The sequence below is a fragment of the Lineus longissimus genome, chromosome 4 (genome assembly GCF_910592395.1).
Source record: "Lineus longissimus chromosome 4, tnLinLong1.2, whole genome shotgun sequence".
Lineage (NCBI taxonomy): Eukaryota > Metazoa > Nemertea > Pilidiophora > Heteronemertea > Lineidae > Lineus > Lineus longissimus.
Genome location: NC_088311.1, coordinates 2749118 through 2764451, shown reverse-complemented (window position 1 = coordinate 2764451; position 15334 = coordinate 2749118). Strand labels below are relative to the sequence as shown.

The 15334-nt window shown below is 41.6% G+C and overlaps 1 protein-coding gene across 3 annotated transcripts; it reads left to right on the top strand.

The window, feature by feature from the left end:
- Positions 1 to 158: 158 nt before the first annotated feature.
- LOC135486261 (syntaxin-7-like) lies at positions 159 to 9532 on the top strand. 3 transcript variants are annotated; one of them, XM_064768938.1, is made up of 11 exons: positions 159 to 233; positions 1026 to 1202; positions 1939 to 2013; positions 2251 to 2320; positions 2759 to 2999; positions 3321 to 3373; positions 3615 to 3714; positions 4050 to 4122; positions 4564 to 4646; positions 6417 to 6536; positions 7245 to 9532. In XM_064768938.1, exons 2-10 carry the CDS (start codon positions 1100 to 1102, stop codon positions 6516 to 6518), a joined length of 900 nt encoding a protein of 299 aa, XP_064625008.1. In that variant the 5' UTR covers positions 159 to 233; positions 1026 to 1099; the 3' UTR covers positions 6519 to 6536; positions 7245 to 9532. The 3 variants fall into 3 exon arrangements, with proteins under 3 accessions (XP_064625008.1, XP_064625010.1, XP_064625009.1); XM_064768939.1 differs by having other exon boundaries at positions 221 to 306; XM_064768940.1 differs by lacking the exon at positions 6417 to 6536.
- The last annotated feature ends 5802 nt before the right edge of the window (positions 9533 to 15334 follow it).

The following is a 15334-nucleotide window of genomic DNA, read 5'->3' as shown; positions in this document are numbered from 1 at the left end:
TAGATCTATATGCGAAATCTGTTATCTTAATCGACAAGTCTACTCAAATTTCTATACTGTAAAAATATCAAAGAACTAATTTTTGTATCGTTGCAACACAACCGTTCATCACGTCAGTTATCAGACAGTAATATTTATTGTATTCATACACAGAAAAACAGAGTTGTAGCACTGCCGAAGCGTTATGTCGAGTGTTCACGTGTGTGAGAGTTTGATAAAACATGGTTGGCGAGGTAGGCGGAGGGTGACAAGCTATTATTATGACAGCAGTTTTTAACCAATTCTAGTGTCTGTTTTGACATAACGGCAAGTCCACGATGTAGAGGACAATTCAGTTATCATCTCATTAGTTTATTAAATCAGTGAACGCTCCTGTTAAATGTGAGAACGGCCAACGAAAGACCAGTTCTTGAGTTTCCCAATGTAGGCCTGATGTTCATCACCATCATATTTCATTCCTGATCATGAGATCATGCATGCATGATTCATCATCAATGACATCATGCATGCATGGACATAACATTCAATGCCAGTGATCCAACATAAAACATTGCTGATAGACGAATTCGAAGAAGTTGGTTTTGGCGCTGACCAGCATGGGCCTTTTCGACAAAGTGAAAGTCAAAGACATGATTGAATTCGAGCCGCAAAAAAAGAAATTTGCACTCTCAGAACCTGTTAGAAGGACTAAGCCGACAATGTCATAAACCACAGTAACCCTTCGTCCCTCAGTATTTATTTACTTTTAGTGTCCTACCCGATTATAAGAAGAAGAAGTTCCTGGTGAAACGCATGACTATAGTCGGCGCCTCAACAAACTTCTTCAAAAAGGTCCATCATTCATTGACATCCTCATTCTTTCTCTGCCTATGAAATTAGTGAAGGCCTGTGACTGTGATTGATGTCATGATTATCATTACAGCCTATGCCAGCTACTACTGTCATGGACACCAGCCATTTCAAGTGATTTTGGAGACAGCTGTTAGTAGTCATGACAGTGAAATATCATTTTTTTCTTGTTTCAGCAAAATTAATTGAGTGCTGGCACTGATCTCAAGAAATTCTTACTAATAAGGGATAACCAGACATCAAGCCAGGCATGTCGCGGGGAAGTTTTGGAGCATATACAAAGGAGGGGTCTGGAGGGTATAACCAGGGATCAGGAGGATATTCCCCATATCAATCTGGTGGACCCCTCACAGGTAAAAACTTTAAAAACCACTGTTGTTAGCAATTTGAAATGTAATCAATTAGTTGATTGTAAAGCATTTGATACCAGAGACATTCGAAACATCTTATTGCAATCCAATATACATTTATGTGTCATGTCTTTTTTGTCAACTTCCAGGTTTAGTTTATACTAAATGAAAAAAACAGGTTGGGGAAACCTTCATATGAGTTAGATTCACACGTCATGAACTTCATGGATCCTGCAGGATCTTCTGAAGTGGTTTAGAATAGATGAGTGATCTTGAATCAAAGTGTCCCAATGACAAGTGTTATATAATATTAATAAGGTTACTTTCAAACAGTACTGTAGTGTTACAGTTCTCCCGCCAAACTCAAGGCCACATTTTGTATAATGCTTTCTCCTGATTGGTCAGTTTCGCTATGTCTCGTCAGGGTATAAAAACCCGCACGCGCTTCCGCGCAGTCCCTTCTTTGTTTTACCAGATCTCTCTCGCTTGTGCACGAGGAGACTGGCGAACGATAAGCACGAATGTCAAGTCAAAGTTTTTCAATAAATTCATGATCACATACTCGGGACACTCGTTTTACCGTGGTTTATTCCATAGAAGGATGCAGGACGTGTCAAGGACCTCGGAAGGCAACCAGTAGTTTCAACTAAGCTACGGAGGATTCAGAATATAACACAAGAATATAATGTCAGAGAGTCAGATATCCAAAGCCTTAAGTTCCAATTGTTTTTGCTTTCAGATCGAGAATCAAACAATGAATTTTCAAGACTGCAGCAGATTGTGAGTTCAAACATCCAGAAAATAACACAAAATGGTATGTACAATGTATGACTTTGACTTTGAAGTACAATAATGAGGAGACACAAGTAGAGAGTCCACATGCGATAAATGCATGCTAGCTTCATAATTTGTTACATGTGCTCACCTATAAGGGAGAGTAATAACAGACTTTGAAGTAATTATAGATTGTTTATCCAACGTCATTTCACTATAAATTGTTATGTCAACTAACCGTTTGGCAGTGACAGTGACCCAACTCTTCATATTTCAGTCGCCAATGTCCAGCGGTTGGTCAACCAACTTGGTACTGCTCAAGACTCTGAACAACTCCGTGATGAATTGTAAGTGTACCACAAAAGGATAACTCGCGTAACCTTCTTCTTCGGGATGTCCTTTTCATAGGAATTTTGTTGCTTTACTTTCTGGTTTAACGTGGATGAAATCAGGATTGGAGAACAGCTACAGTTCTTCTCATCATCCTATTTGGTTTCTTGGGCCAGACTTCGGCCTTTGCCATAAACTGACAAAACATCCAATTAGTGGAACAAGACATCTAAGATGAAACCTTTGGTACTTTTTTATTCAGTTCTATGGATGGGGATCTTTTATCCATCTTTTTTTGAAGGCCTTAAATTTAGCAAATGTTGTGATTGAGAATGATGACGATGTAGAAGATTTTTCAGGTAATGAGGCACACCAAGAGTCACTTGTCATTTTGTGAACTTGGAGGGTCTTCGACTTTCACAATGCCTAAGACTTTTCAAACTCCTCCCTTGCAGACATAAGATAGAACACTACACAAACCAGATCGCAAAAGACACAAGTAGTAATCTGCAAGGAATGATGAAGCTCTCACAGGTGTCCTCACATCAGGAGCAGAGACAACACAAGATTCAGCGAGAACGATTAACGGAAGAGTTCACAACGGCACTCAACAACTTCCAAGCAGCGTTGCGCCATATGGCAGAAAAGGAGAAAGCTAGTGTGCGAAGAGCCAGAGCACATTCTAGTTTGGGACAGGTCAGTTTATTATTTGATGATGGCAGTAGTAGGACAAAGGTAGCGAAAAAGAATGCACAACATTGAAAACATTGATGTCTTGGTTGCAACGCTTCGTCCCATTTAAGCAAAGCAATCTTACTGAGTGTAAAAACGTGTAACAAGGAATAAAGCCCCATTCCATTTAATGCTTACAAAAGGGCTGTTTCTCTGGACCTATGTAGACCGATTCTCATCAGTCTAGATTGCTCTGCCACATAAATGGGTACGAATGGTCCTGTCTTATCGATGTTGTCGAAAATGCATTTGGATGTGGCTCTTATGCTTTAATCTACTTTGCAGGATTCTTTCTTAGAACAAGAAAAACGTGACCACCAATTGATAGACATTGCAAGGTAAGTGAATCTCTTCCGAATGTGGTTGGCAATTATTTTCAAGCATAAACATCATGTAAGAACAATACATATTGGTACACCAGCAGGCTTTGCCCAGCAAATGTCTGGATCTTGTTCATTACATTGCATGGACATAAGTGTACAGTGTACATATACATGTACATGTATATTGAATATGTTTATTATGACAATGGTTTCTTTTATTCTTGATGAAGTCTAGACTTGTTTTTTGTCTCTTCAGCTCTGGTGGCCAAAGTCGCACACAGCAAGTACTTCAGATGGAGGAAGATGTCGATCTAGAGCTTCTTCGGGAAAGAGAGGATGCTATTAAAAAATTAGAGGTTAGGAAAAAATATAACCCTACCCCAAGACTTTTAAACATTTTTAAGCAGACAATATCACGCAACTAAACCCGATTTGGTGGTTTTTATGATTGGTTTTAGAAATTGATATGAAGCGCTTCATTCCCTACGAATGGTGAACAACCTCGTCTTCAGAGTTCTTGACTCGAGTACCGGTAGTGGAAAGTTACTTTTTGTGAAAGACTTACTATTCTAGTTGTAAAACATGCGTCCTTGCTTAGTCTTAGATTGAGTACTTGGGAACAATAAAAGATTGAGGTAACAACTTAGAAGATATGCTGTTGATTATAATGTTTCCCTCATTTATATTTCAGGGTGATATTGTTGGTGTGAATGAGATTTTTAAGGAACTTGGCATGATGGTCCACGAGCAGGGTGAAATGATAGGTATGATTAATCAATATGAAAATGGCCCAACCGATGGCCATGGCTGTTTTGATGATGATGAGCATAATGACGATGATAAACTAACTGATGTTGCCTAAATACGAGATGTACTGCATGTACTACTTCACCCTCTCAAGAAGTGTAGGCCGTCCCAGTCACTGTGGCCTCCACTAGTGCATCCCATTTTGAGCAGGAACCGAGGTGTACCCCTGTATAATTGCTTCTGCCATGAGGGCTAAGTCTAGGTAGATGTATCTTTAATCTAATAGATACACTGGCCTACCGTTTGTTGAGATGGAGGCAGGTTACAGCAGGTTATCACTAACTCATGACATCGTAAGTGTGCTGTTACCTCTAGTGCCAGCATACACTTTTTATAGTAACATGAGACTGCTTTGTCAGCTAATTTATTTTGAATGCAAATTGTTTTTCTCTTATCAGATAGTATAGAAGCCAATGTTGAAAGTGCTGAGATAAATGTCACATCTGGTGTACAGGAACTGAGTCAAGCACGGGACTACCAGGTATGATCATGAGGTTCATCCCCACATCATGTAGTGCTTGAGATCATCTTTCAAATCCTGCCAAAGTTCATTCATACTCTAGAATATCAAACAATTTCCACTTTGGTATTTTCTTAAATTCTTTATGCTCTTTACTCAATACTTCTGGAAAGTTTTGAATTATTTTATTCTGAATTGAGACAATTTGACACCAATGTTTTGGCCAATGGGAATAATATACTGATCTTCTCCATTCATTTGAGTGCATGTTTGTTAGAATAAGAATTTGTGTTGTTGTTTAATAAAACTAGAGTGTGGGCTAGTATAGCTTTCATAGCCATTGTTAGATATTGTGTGATGGTTGCATGCCAGTAAAAGTTACTTTTAGCAATTAAGAAGAAATTAGTAAATAGCTGTATTCAAGGTCTCTATTCAGTACTCATTTTGATGGATACAAACTCTCCTTCAGTTCTCAATTTCTGAATAATTATTTTCTTTTTAATTGTGGGGATTTTATGCTTGTGCGTGAAAGTCCTGCAGAACTTTTCTAGGTTACAGTACCCTTTAGCAGTTTATTCATCATCTTGTGTTGTTTAGGGGCCGTTCATTTTGTACACCCTTGTCGGAAAGTTTATGGACACCAGTTTTTGCACATTTTCTCAAAAACGGCTAATCCTATTGAACCCAAATTTTCACCAATGGTGGAGAATCTTCTTGGCTATCGAATGACGTGATAGTTGATATCAGGACCAATTGCATAACAAAGTTATTACATAATTTTGAGAGGGATCTTTTTTTTACTTTTTTGTTAATCAATTTTTCAAAACCAAATTAACCTACAGTATATATTGCACATAGCTAAGACTTTCTGTGAAAAAAATTTGGATAAATCTCATTTCGGTTTTGAGATATATCGAAATATCAAAATTTTGATATTTTGATAATTTGATATTTTTGGGTTTTTTGCAACTGTATCATTGAGAAGTCATACCCAAATAATGATTGGCACCAATTTAGCACAGCTAGCAACTAATATTGCTGAGAAAAGGTGGATACTTGGTAGTATGAAAATTTTCATATTATAATTTCAAGATGTTCCTTTAGTTGAAAATCAGAAAAAAATCACCATTCATTCAGGGGACATGGGTACTACTAGGATATATCGAAAAATCAGAAAAATCTCAAAATTTTCAGAATCTCAAAATTTTGATATTTTGATATATCATGAAAAGTAAATGATATTTTCAAATACTTTCTTCACAGAAAGTCTTAGCATTGTTATCTGTATGATGCAAGATTTATACTTCGATTTTAAAAAAATCAACCAAAAAGTGAAAAATAGATGCCTCTCAAAATTATGTAATAACTTTGTTATGCAATTGGTCCTGATATCAACTATCACGTCATTCGATAGCCAGGAAGATTCTCCACCATTGGTGAATATTTGGGTTCAATAGGATTAGCCGTTTTTGAGAAAATGTGCAAAAACTGGTGTCCATAAACTTTCCGACAAGGGTGTACATATGCAGATCCGTATGTTTAATTGGGAAATTTTTCATGTACTTAATGAGCAGCCCCTTAGGTGTAGTGTTTCTTTGCATTTTGCCTGGTGCACACAGACAACTGTCTTATAGCCCTTCATGGACGGCCATGGTAGAAAAACCCCAAGTCTCACTAAACTGGGATATGGGCAATTTAAAAAAAAGTTAAAAGTGTTGTATGTGTGCATGTCAGGCATTCATTTTGTGTTGCTTTCCTCATTATGTTTGTCTACCATTCTGTGTTTTTCAGTCGAAAGCTAGAAGAAAGAAATGCATCATCATTCTGATAATCCTAGCTGTGCTTATTGTGATTGGTCTTATTATCGGTTTGTCTGTCGGACTTAAGCATTAGACGATTCTTTATTCTCAGGTATATATCACGGGTTTAATAAGCTGGTTGATGTTAACTGGAGAGACAAGGGTACATGGTGCCACGATAAAAATACAGTCATAAAAAACACTTCGTGGTCATGATTTTTAGGATTTAAACAATTTTATTAAAAGGCAGTGTAGGTTGCATGAGTGTAGAACACCGATATTGAATGCTTACTCCTGTATTGTAGGTGTAGTTAAGTTTAATGTGTAGTCGGTGAAGATTATCATCCTTTTATAATTGGTCTGGACATGTGACCTGTGGTCTTGTGGGTTTTCTGGCCAAAGACCAAAACACCAATCGCTCCTGTGCTCTGCCTACCTGGAATAGTGATATGATAGTACACGTAATATTTTTAGAGAATAGCTTAGTTGAACATGTAGTTCTAAGTCTCATGAATAATATTCTCAAGAGTCGTGAGTTAAAAATGTATTTCCAGTTATGACGGTTTTGGATGAATCTCAATTTTGCTGCCACCCTTCGATTCCCTTGCTACAGTTGTGAGCTTTATTCCGTCAAGACTAGTGCTCTTGTTCATCTACCCTTATGTAGATTTGCTTCAGTTGGAGTCCCCATTCCTGGTCAAACCAGCTATTAACAGTTTGGGCTCATGTCATATCCCCTTCTGATGAACGATTTCCGTGTTAACCCTTAGTCCCATCATCCTGTAAGACTTACCTATTGATATAACTTTCTTATTTTCAGGTGAAATCACGGAAGAAACTGTGTATCATCATAACCATCGCCCTTGTGATTGTGGCGATTATCGGTATCGTTATCTGGCTTACCAACAAATAGATGGTGTGGACGTTTGTTGTGAGATGTATAGAGTGATGCCGGGTGATATGAACAACCCGCTTGATTGTCCTTGATATGAAAACCCTTTAATCATGTTCATTGCCTGGACTAGTTTGTGCTTTGTGGTAAATATCCGTGGAAAGTCATGTACCAAATTTTAATTAAACGTGCACATACGGAATCCACCAATTTACTCCCATCTTCGCAAATGATATGTACATGTATTTGATGTATAGGTCATTAAATTAGATTGCCTTCTGAGAGATTACATGTGTAATGGACATCAGCAGTTGTGGCTTGAGAAACAGACTGATTTGTCTTAGGGGGAGTGACTAAGATGTGTTGCTTTAACTATTAACTGTGGCATTATAAGGACTGCGGATAAGTGCATTCATCCAAAGAGGCAAACATGCAAACCAAATGCATCAAAACCATGAGGCAACTTAGTCCAAGATAAATACTTAAATTTGTTTTGTGTTGATTTTTTTTTTATTGAATTTTAAAGTTTGGCAAAGCTTTTACATGTATAGAGCTTAAATTCTCTGTTTAAATCGTTCGCATGCCTAGTAGGCTAGTATTCTCAATGATGCCATTTGGCATCTTTATCCTCAATGCACCTCAAATGTACAGCATGATGCTGCCTCACGATGTCACAACCAACACCCATGTTAAATGTCAAGGTTTCTTTTGCTGTGTCATTTGCGTTTGACTGTTTCATTATCTCATTTGATGTCCATCTGCCATAAAAGTGTTACGTAGTTGTGTTAGAGAGTTGCAGGCACAGGCAAACACTGTCTGTGGAGTGTGCCATACCTGTATCGCCACGATACACGTAGTTCTCCATTCTGCCAAACCTGATGTTATTCGCTATGATATTCCTGTATATAGTCGTATTCTCTCTTTATTGTATAAGAGTCACTAATATAGATGTACATAATTTAGAATGCCAGTCAATGTCAGATGCGTGAACACTGAAATACCAAAGGATACCCGAACCCTTTACTGTCTTACAAGAAATGAGTAGAAATGTCTGTAAAATACTCGGAAATGAAATCAAAATCTGTGCTTAACTTTTCAGCCTGGCTCGAGCCGACTGTATGTTCCACTCAATAGGTTTCAGATTAAGTATGTCTCTTAGTAGTTGCTCTTCATAAAATACATCGATCGAAGTCAAAATGGGTGATGTTTGATAAAATGGTGCATCATGATGCCTTGAACAAAAATCTAGTTGTCCACCCACCAAGCTTGATAAATATGTGTTACACTCTGGTTGAAAGATCAGTTTCCACAACTGCGGCTAAAGCCCCATACATGTGGCTTTCTAAGGTGTGAGGTTCATTTCCATGTAAGTTAATTGAAAAGGTTGTGAAAGTGGTAACACAAGGACAGTAAACTGTTATTGTAGATTTAAGCCTTTATGGTGGTTAACCTCTGACACTGACTGTATGTAGATATGATAATCTAGTATGCATTGGTGTTTGTGATGCAATATGTTTCCATTTTGTAACCTGGTATCTTTTTGTTATTTCGTTTTATATGGGTGCTTCGTTAAGCCCTTGCAATAATTTTTGTGCTTTTTTAATCTATCTGATAATGAAATCAACTGATTTTGTTTCCACTGAATCCTCTCTCGTTCTTGAGTTGAACCCCCTTCATTAGTGCTATTGATTTAGAGTTGAAGAACTAGTTGTAAAAATGGAATGATGCCTTTGGTTTAACTGTATTACATGAACAGCATTGTTGCGATCTAGCTTGTATATAGTATATGTATTTATGTATATATTGTTCTAGAAGCAGTATAGAGGTTGATAAAATCATGTTGTTTATTGTAGAAAGCGGTATTGTAACGGTGATATCTCCTCCTGCCATTTCTGCCAAATGAATATTAAGGGAGTGTGCCACACCATCCAAATATCATGTCACCTCATAGATTTTTGTAAAGTAATCTGATCTTGGACAGGAACGCTGGTCCTCCACGCGACCAACGGAGTTCAAGATCATTACTTCCCTCTCTCTAGCCTCTTAGTTCAGCCCTAAGCAGTATATCATTTGAACATTGTAGCTGTCAGTTTACATCTTTTATCCTGTTATGTGTTCATGTAAAAATTCTGTTGAATTTGACTTGGTTATGTAACAAGATCAAAGTTTATTACGTTATAAAATGATAGGAAACATCATAAACAAGTGTAATAATATCTAATTTGTTCAAATCTTATCTTTTTGTGTCTTGTTCCGCCTGAGTGGCACTTTCAAAGCCTTTAGTCGCTCCATCCTGGGAAATCATAATCCTCCTTGCTGCTCTGCCTTGAAGTACTCCGTCTCATCTGCACTGAGTTCAATACTCATGATTAGAGACAGTAATGGAGATATGCTGTTGGCCTATTGTAGGTTAGCTAATCTGTAATGGACAACCAACCTCCCATCCTGGCGAGTCCTACTCCTCATTGCTATCTTCTACCTTGGAGACAGAATGTGAAGAAAAACCCAGCAATTGATTTCCAACATCCTGGGGAGTCTGTCTCCTTATTGCCGTCTCTACCCAGGACACAAACTGAGAAGAAAAAAAAACCTGTAGGTGACTGCCCGCATCCCATTCGGGCAGTACTACACCTTATTGCGCTCTCTATCCTGGCTCTCTGCCTCATCTGTACTGATTACAGCACTCCTGTGTGAAGACAGTAATCAAAATAGGGTGGAAAGAGACAGTGGGGCCTATTGATAGGTTCACCCTGTCTCAGTTCTATCCTTCGCCCACAGACAGCGCTTCGAAACTAGCAACTGTTACCTGTTGGATTTCGCATGGTATCCAAATCTTGTCTCAGACAAGAACAGCAAGACCTGTCACAGCAAGAATGTGAGGCCGCTGGAGACTAATGAGGGGCACAGATCCGGCCACCCACCAGCTGACCAATTGTGGTAGTGGTCCTCCGCAACCAGTGGGCCACTGGGTCTCACTCCTTTGCCACCAAAGGCCAACTGATGCTTGCTGTCTGTGACTATACCTCCTGTTTCACCAGCGAAGAAGACAGGCCACAAGTTATGAAAGACACTCAGTCCTTCTACGGCACTAGCCAATCGTTGTGAAACGGGGACTAGACCACTGGGGTTTAACACCTCCTGCCTCACCAGCCACAGGATGTGTGGGACAGAGGACAATTGCTTCGCCAGATACATGATGTCAGGGCATCAGTGGCAGGCAAACAAGCTTTGAAAGACCGGAGAACTGGGCACTATACCTCCTGATTCACCTGATGCAGATTGTAAGAGACACGGCCTGCCTCGCCAGATAGAGGTAGACAGGGGATCAAACTGTGAAAGAGACTACCCCGCCTGCTGCACCAGCCGAAAGGTGCGATAAACAGGGAACTATTCGTCTTGCTACACCAATCCACAGGCTGTGAAAGACAGGGGACTATACGACCTGCTGTGCCAGCCATCGGTTGTGAACGACAGGAGACAAAGTTGTGAAAGACAGGGGCTATTCCTCCTGCTACACCAGCCGCTTGTTGTGAAAGGGAATGGACTATTCAACCTGTTGTGAAAAGCTGGGGTTTATACCTCCTACTCCATCAGCCACATGCTGCAGGAGAGAGGAACAAGTTGTGAACGACAGGAGACTATTACTCCTGCTACACCAGTAGTAAGCCACGCTTTACCACCGGTTCATGTTGTTGTAACAGACCGGGGTTTATTCCGCCACTGGTTGTGAGAGACAAGGTACTATACATCATGCGTCACCAGCCTGAGGTTGTGAGAGAGAACAAGAAGACCAGGTTTTGAAAGAATGGTGTTCCTCCTGTAACACCAGCCGCAATTAGTCAATGACAGGGAACTATTCCTCCGGGTATGCCAGCCATGGTTGTTAAAGAGAGGGGCATATTCCTTCTGCTACGCTGGGGGCTGCTACTGCCCTTCACTCGTTTCATTTGCCACCACAGACCTACTGATGCTTACTGTCTTGGACTGTCCATCCTACTCCACCAGCCACAGGCTGTGGGAGACAGGGGACAAAGTTGTGAACGACGACAGGTGGCTGTTCCTCCTGCTACACAAGTCACAAGTTGTGAAAGACAGGGGACAATATATATGCCTCCTACGACAAACTAGTAAGCCACGATTTGGGAAAGACTAGGACTATTCTTTATGCTACATCAGCCACTGGTTATGAAAGACAGGGTAACACGTTCTGAACGACGGCAGGGGGCTATTGCTCCTATTACACGAGCCACAATTTTGGAAAGGCTGGGACTATTCCTCCTGCTACAACTCCAACAGCCGCTCGGGACTACACCAACGGTTGTGAAAGACGGATTTATACGTCCTGCATTCTCAGCCACAGGTTATTAGAGACAGTGGGTGATATGAATAAAGACTAGCAAATGCTTTTATCTGAAACTCCATGTACATTTACACTAGGCCTTTCTGTACAAAATTGAAGTAAAAGCATTTGCTAGTCTTTATTCATATCACCCAGTGTACTGCTGGACCTCTTGCTACACCAGCCACAGGTTGTAAAGATAGTAACTGCTTTACGTGTCATTGGTTGTGAGAGACAAGGCACTGTACATCATGTGTAACCAGTTTCAGGTTGTGAGAGTTGTAAATGATAGACCGTGTTTCTCCTCCAACACCAGCCGCGATGTGTGAAAGACAGGGAACTATTCTTCCGGCTGCGCCAGCCATGGTTGTTGACGGCAGGAGGGTGTTCCTTCTGCTCCACCAATAGGTTGTGAAAGGCAGGGACCATTTTCCTGCCACACCTCTGGCAAGTTGTGAAAGACATGTATATCTTACTACCTGCATCTGGTGAAGAAGGAGGTATAGTCCCCTGTCTCTACCACCCTGTGGCTGGTATAGCGGGAGGTATGATCCCGGTCTTTCACAACTTGGTCCCTTGTCTCCCACGGCCTGTGACTGATGGGGCAGGAGGGAGGGATAGCTCGAGAGAGTTGTTGTCAGTCTGTCTTTGGTGGCTGACAAGTCGTGCGACGGAGAGTCAGGGTCATTGAAGCCCCATCTGTAGCAGATGGAATATTCCCCTTTCTTTAACAACCATGGCTGACACAGCCGGAGTAGTAGTTTTCTGTCATTCTCACATTGCGGCTGGCGTAGCAGGAGGAACACCTAACTTTCAAAACTTGGTCTCCTGTATATCACAACCTACAGCTTGTGACGCATGATGTATAGTACCTTGTCTCTCACAACCGGTGGCACGTGAAAGCATATGCAGCCCCGACCCTAGTGTCAACAACCGGTGACTGGTGCAATAGGAGATTCAGTTCCCTGTTTCTCATCGACTAAGGCTGATAAAGCAAAAGCCAAACCCCAGTCTGTCACAACCGGTGGTATATAGTCCCGTGTATTTCACAATAAGCGGCTGGTGTAGCAGGAGGAATAGTCCCCCTATCTTTACAACTTGTGGCCTCCTAGTATGTCGCAGGATATGTTGGCCCCTGTCTTTCCCATCTTGTGACTGGTGTAGCAAGAGGAATAGTCCCTTGCCATTCACAACTTGTATTATTCCCCTGTCTCCCACAGCCTGTGGCTGATGAAGTAGGAGGTACTAACCCCAGTCTTTTAAAACAGCTGGAATAGTCCCTTGTCTTGGCGTAGCAGAACAAATAGCCCGTCTTCAAAACTGATGGCTGGAGGAGCAGTAGATAAAGGTTGTGATTGGTGTAGCAAGACGGATAGTCCTTGGTCTTTCACAGCTTGGCCCCGGATCCCGAGTCGCTTACCACCTGTATCTATTGAAACAGGAGTTATAGTCCCCTGTCTCTCTCACCATGCAGCTCGTGAAGCAGGAGGTATAATCTAGGCCTCACAACTTGGTCCCCTGTCGCCCATGGCCTGTGGCTGGAGAAGCAGGACGGATATTCCAAGTGAGTGAGCTTCAGTTAGTGGCAAATGAGACGAGCAAAGGACAACGTGAGGGCAGTGGCAGCCCCCAGTGTTGCAGAAGGAATAATCCCCTGTCTTTAACAACCATGGCTGGTGAAGCAGCTGGATTATCTTTCAAAACTTGATCTCCTGTATCCCTCTCCCAACCTGCAGCTAGTGATCCATGGTGTTCCTTGTCTCTCACAGCCAGTGGCACGTGAAGCATGCAGCACTTGTCGCCACAACATATCGGTGATGTAATAGGAGATTCAGTTCCCCGTCTTTCTATAGCCTGTTGCTGATGAAACTGGGGGTATAAACCCTGGTTTGTCACAACCGGTGGGGTCGTGCCTTGTCTTGAACAACAAGCGGCTGGTGTAGCAGGAGAAATAGTCCCCTGTACCGTCTCTCACAACACGTGGCTGGTGTTAGATCAACTCCGGTCTTACACAACCGGTTTTTAAGTTCTGATTCTGAATAATGTCTTCTTTGATAATCTAGCTTCATTTTACTGTCCTGACTATATCCTGATTGCGGGAGATAACTGAGATGATGATGGATTCTTTAACAGGAAAATAACTAATGTTTTGTTCGTCGAACTGGCAAACTTGTAGTGCTGCCACCTGCCTACAACTAATGAAACTAAACGAATACCGAGAGGTGAAACAGAATAAATAGCCCAAGTCTTTCACAATTTGGTCCCTTGACGTTCACAACCATACTACTAGTGTAGCTGTAGTCTTTGTCTGTCTTAAGCACTTTTTGGGTGGTTTAGCAGGCAAACTATAGTTCTATTTCTTTTATAGCCGTTGGTGTCGTCCCTTGTCTTTGACAACAAGCTCCTGGTGTATGAGGTAGAATAGTCAGTCCCCTGGGTCAGTCTTTCACGATCTATTACTGTTGAGTCTTTCACGATCTATTACGGTTGAAGCGTGTTGCTGGGTGCAGTTCCCTGTCTTTCGCAAATTTTGGTTGGCGGTACATAGTCCCATGTCTTTCACAATTCGTGATTGGTCCCCCGTCTCCTACGCTGGTGAAGGAGGAGGTCTAGTCCCAGACAAAAAGCATCAATGGGCCAATGGTGGCAAATGAGTGGAGCGCGGGGAACGGTGTTGGTCCACTGGTGGCTCTATATATGCCTCCTGTCTGCCCCAGTGGCCACCCATCCTTGCTGTCTGGGGTTGGCCTCTGCTTAAAAGTGATTATTAGTTCGCTTTAGCTTTGGTTATCAGGTGTGACATGGGCTACTCCCCGGTCGGAAATTGGTGTTCATACATTTTCACAGGGGCCGCTGGTCCGACGACAACCAAGGGTTAATGTGGGAAATATGTATATTATATTGTAGCAGTGTTATAATTACAATGTACTATGTAACTGCTGATTGTATCCTATGCGTCCGGGATGCAGCCACTTTTGATTTCTGGGTCGCTCAACCCACTTATACGTCCGCACCGGGCCAAGGCATCGGGCATTAGTTTTGACAAGTGGCAGGCGATCTTTGTTTTGAGAAACATCCTAGGCATTTTAGTATAAGCATGTCTGCAAAGGATTGAGACGACCCTCCCTTGAATTATGTAGAAGTAACAAACCAATATTTGACATATCCTGTCATGCTCCCAAGGGCGCTGCCTCATTCCCTAACATGTCCACTGGTGTATTCTAGTATCATAGATATGATGGGGGATCACCCAATCAGTCTTCTTATTCGTGTCTTCCGTAGAGGACAGTGCCACGCATGGCGGCGGTGAAAGAAGCAAAAAAGTATTGCGTCGACTCAATAGATGTTTTCGTTTTCATGTTTCGCTCGGACGTCTGACAGACATGTCTTCAAAACGTTCTTGGCAAACTGTCTCATGATTGATGAGCCAGTGAACAAGGCGGCTTGGGCAGCGCCTTGGTTGATGAAATCATCAGGTTAGGACACTACGGCCGTGCACACTCACCGGGGGTGGGGACACCGGCGACGGAGTTACGGGACATCGGACTGACGACCAATGCACAATAACCGGGGGTGGGGACACCGGCGTACGGCAGGACCATCGGACTCAATACTAAATAGAAACAAATCGTGCTCGCATGAATGAGCGCATGCCTTAAATGAACACTTTATGGCCTTG

Bases quoted from the DNA above. Each gene is read 5' to 3' on its own strand.
- LOC135486261 (XM_064768938.1), top strand. From the start codon at position 1,100: ATGTCGCGGGGAAGTTTTGGAGCATATACAAAGGAGGGGTCTGGAGGG. The intron at 2,014-2,250 runs GTATGTACAATG...TTCATATTTCAG, and splicing joins CCAGAAAATAACACAAAATG to TCGCCAATGTCCAGCGGTTG. The intron at 4,647-6,416 runs GTATGATCATGA...TGTGTTTTTCAG, and splicing joins GTCAAGCACGGGACTACCAG to TCGAAAGCTAGAAGAAAGAA.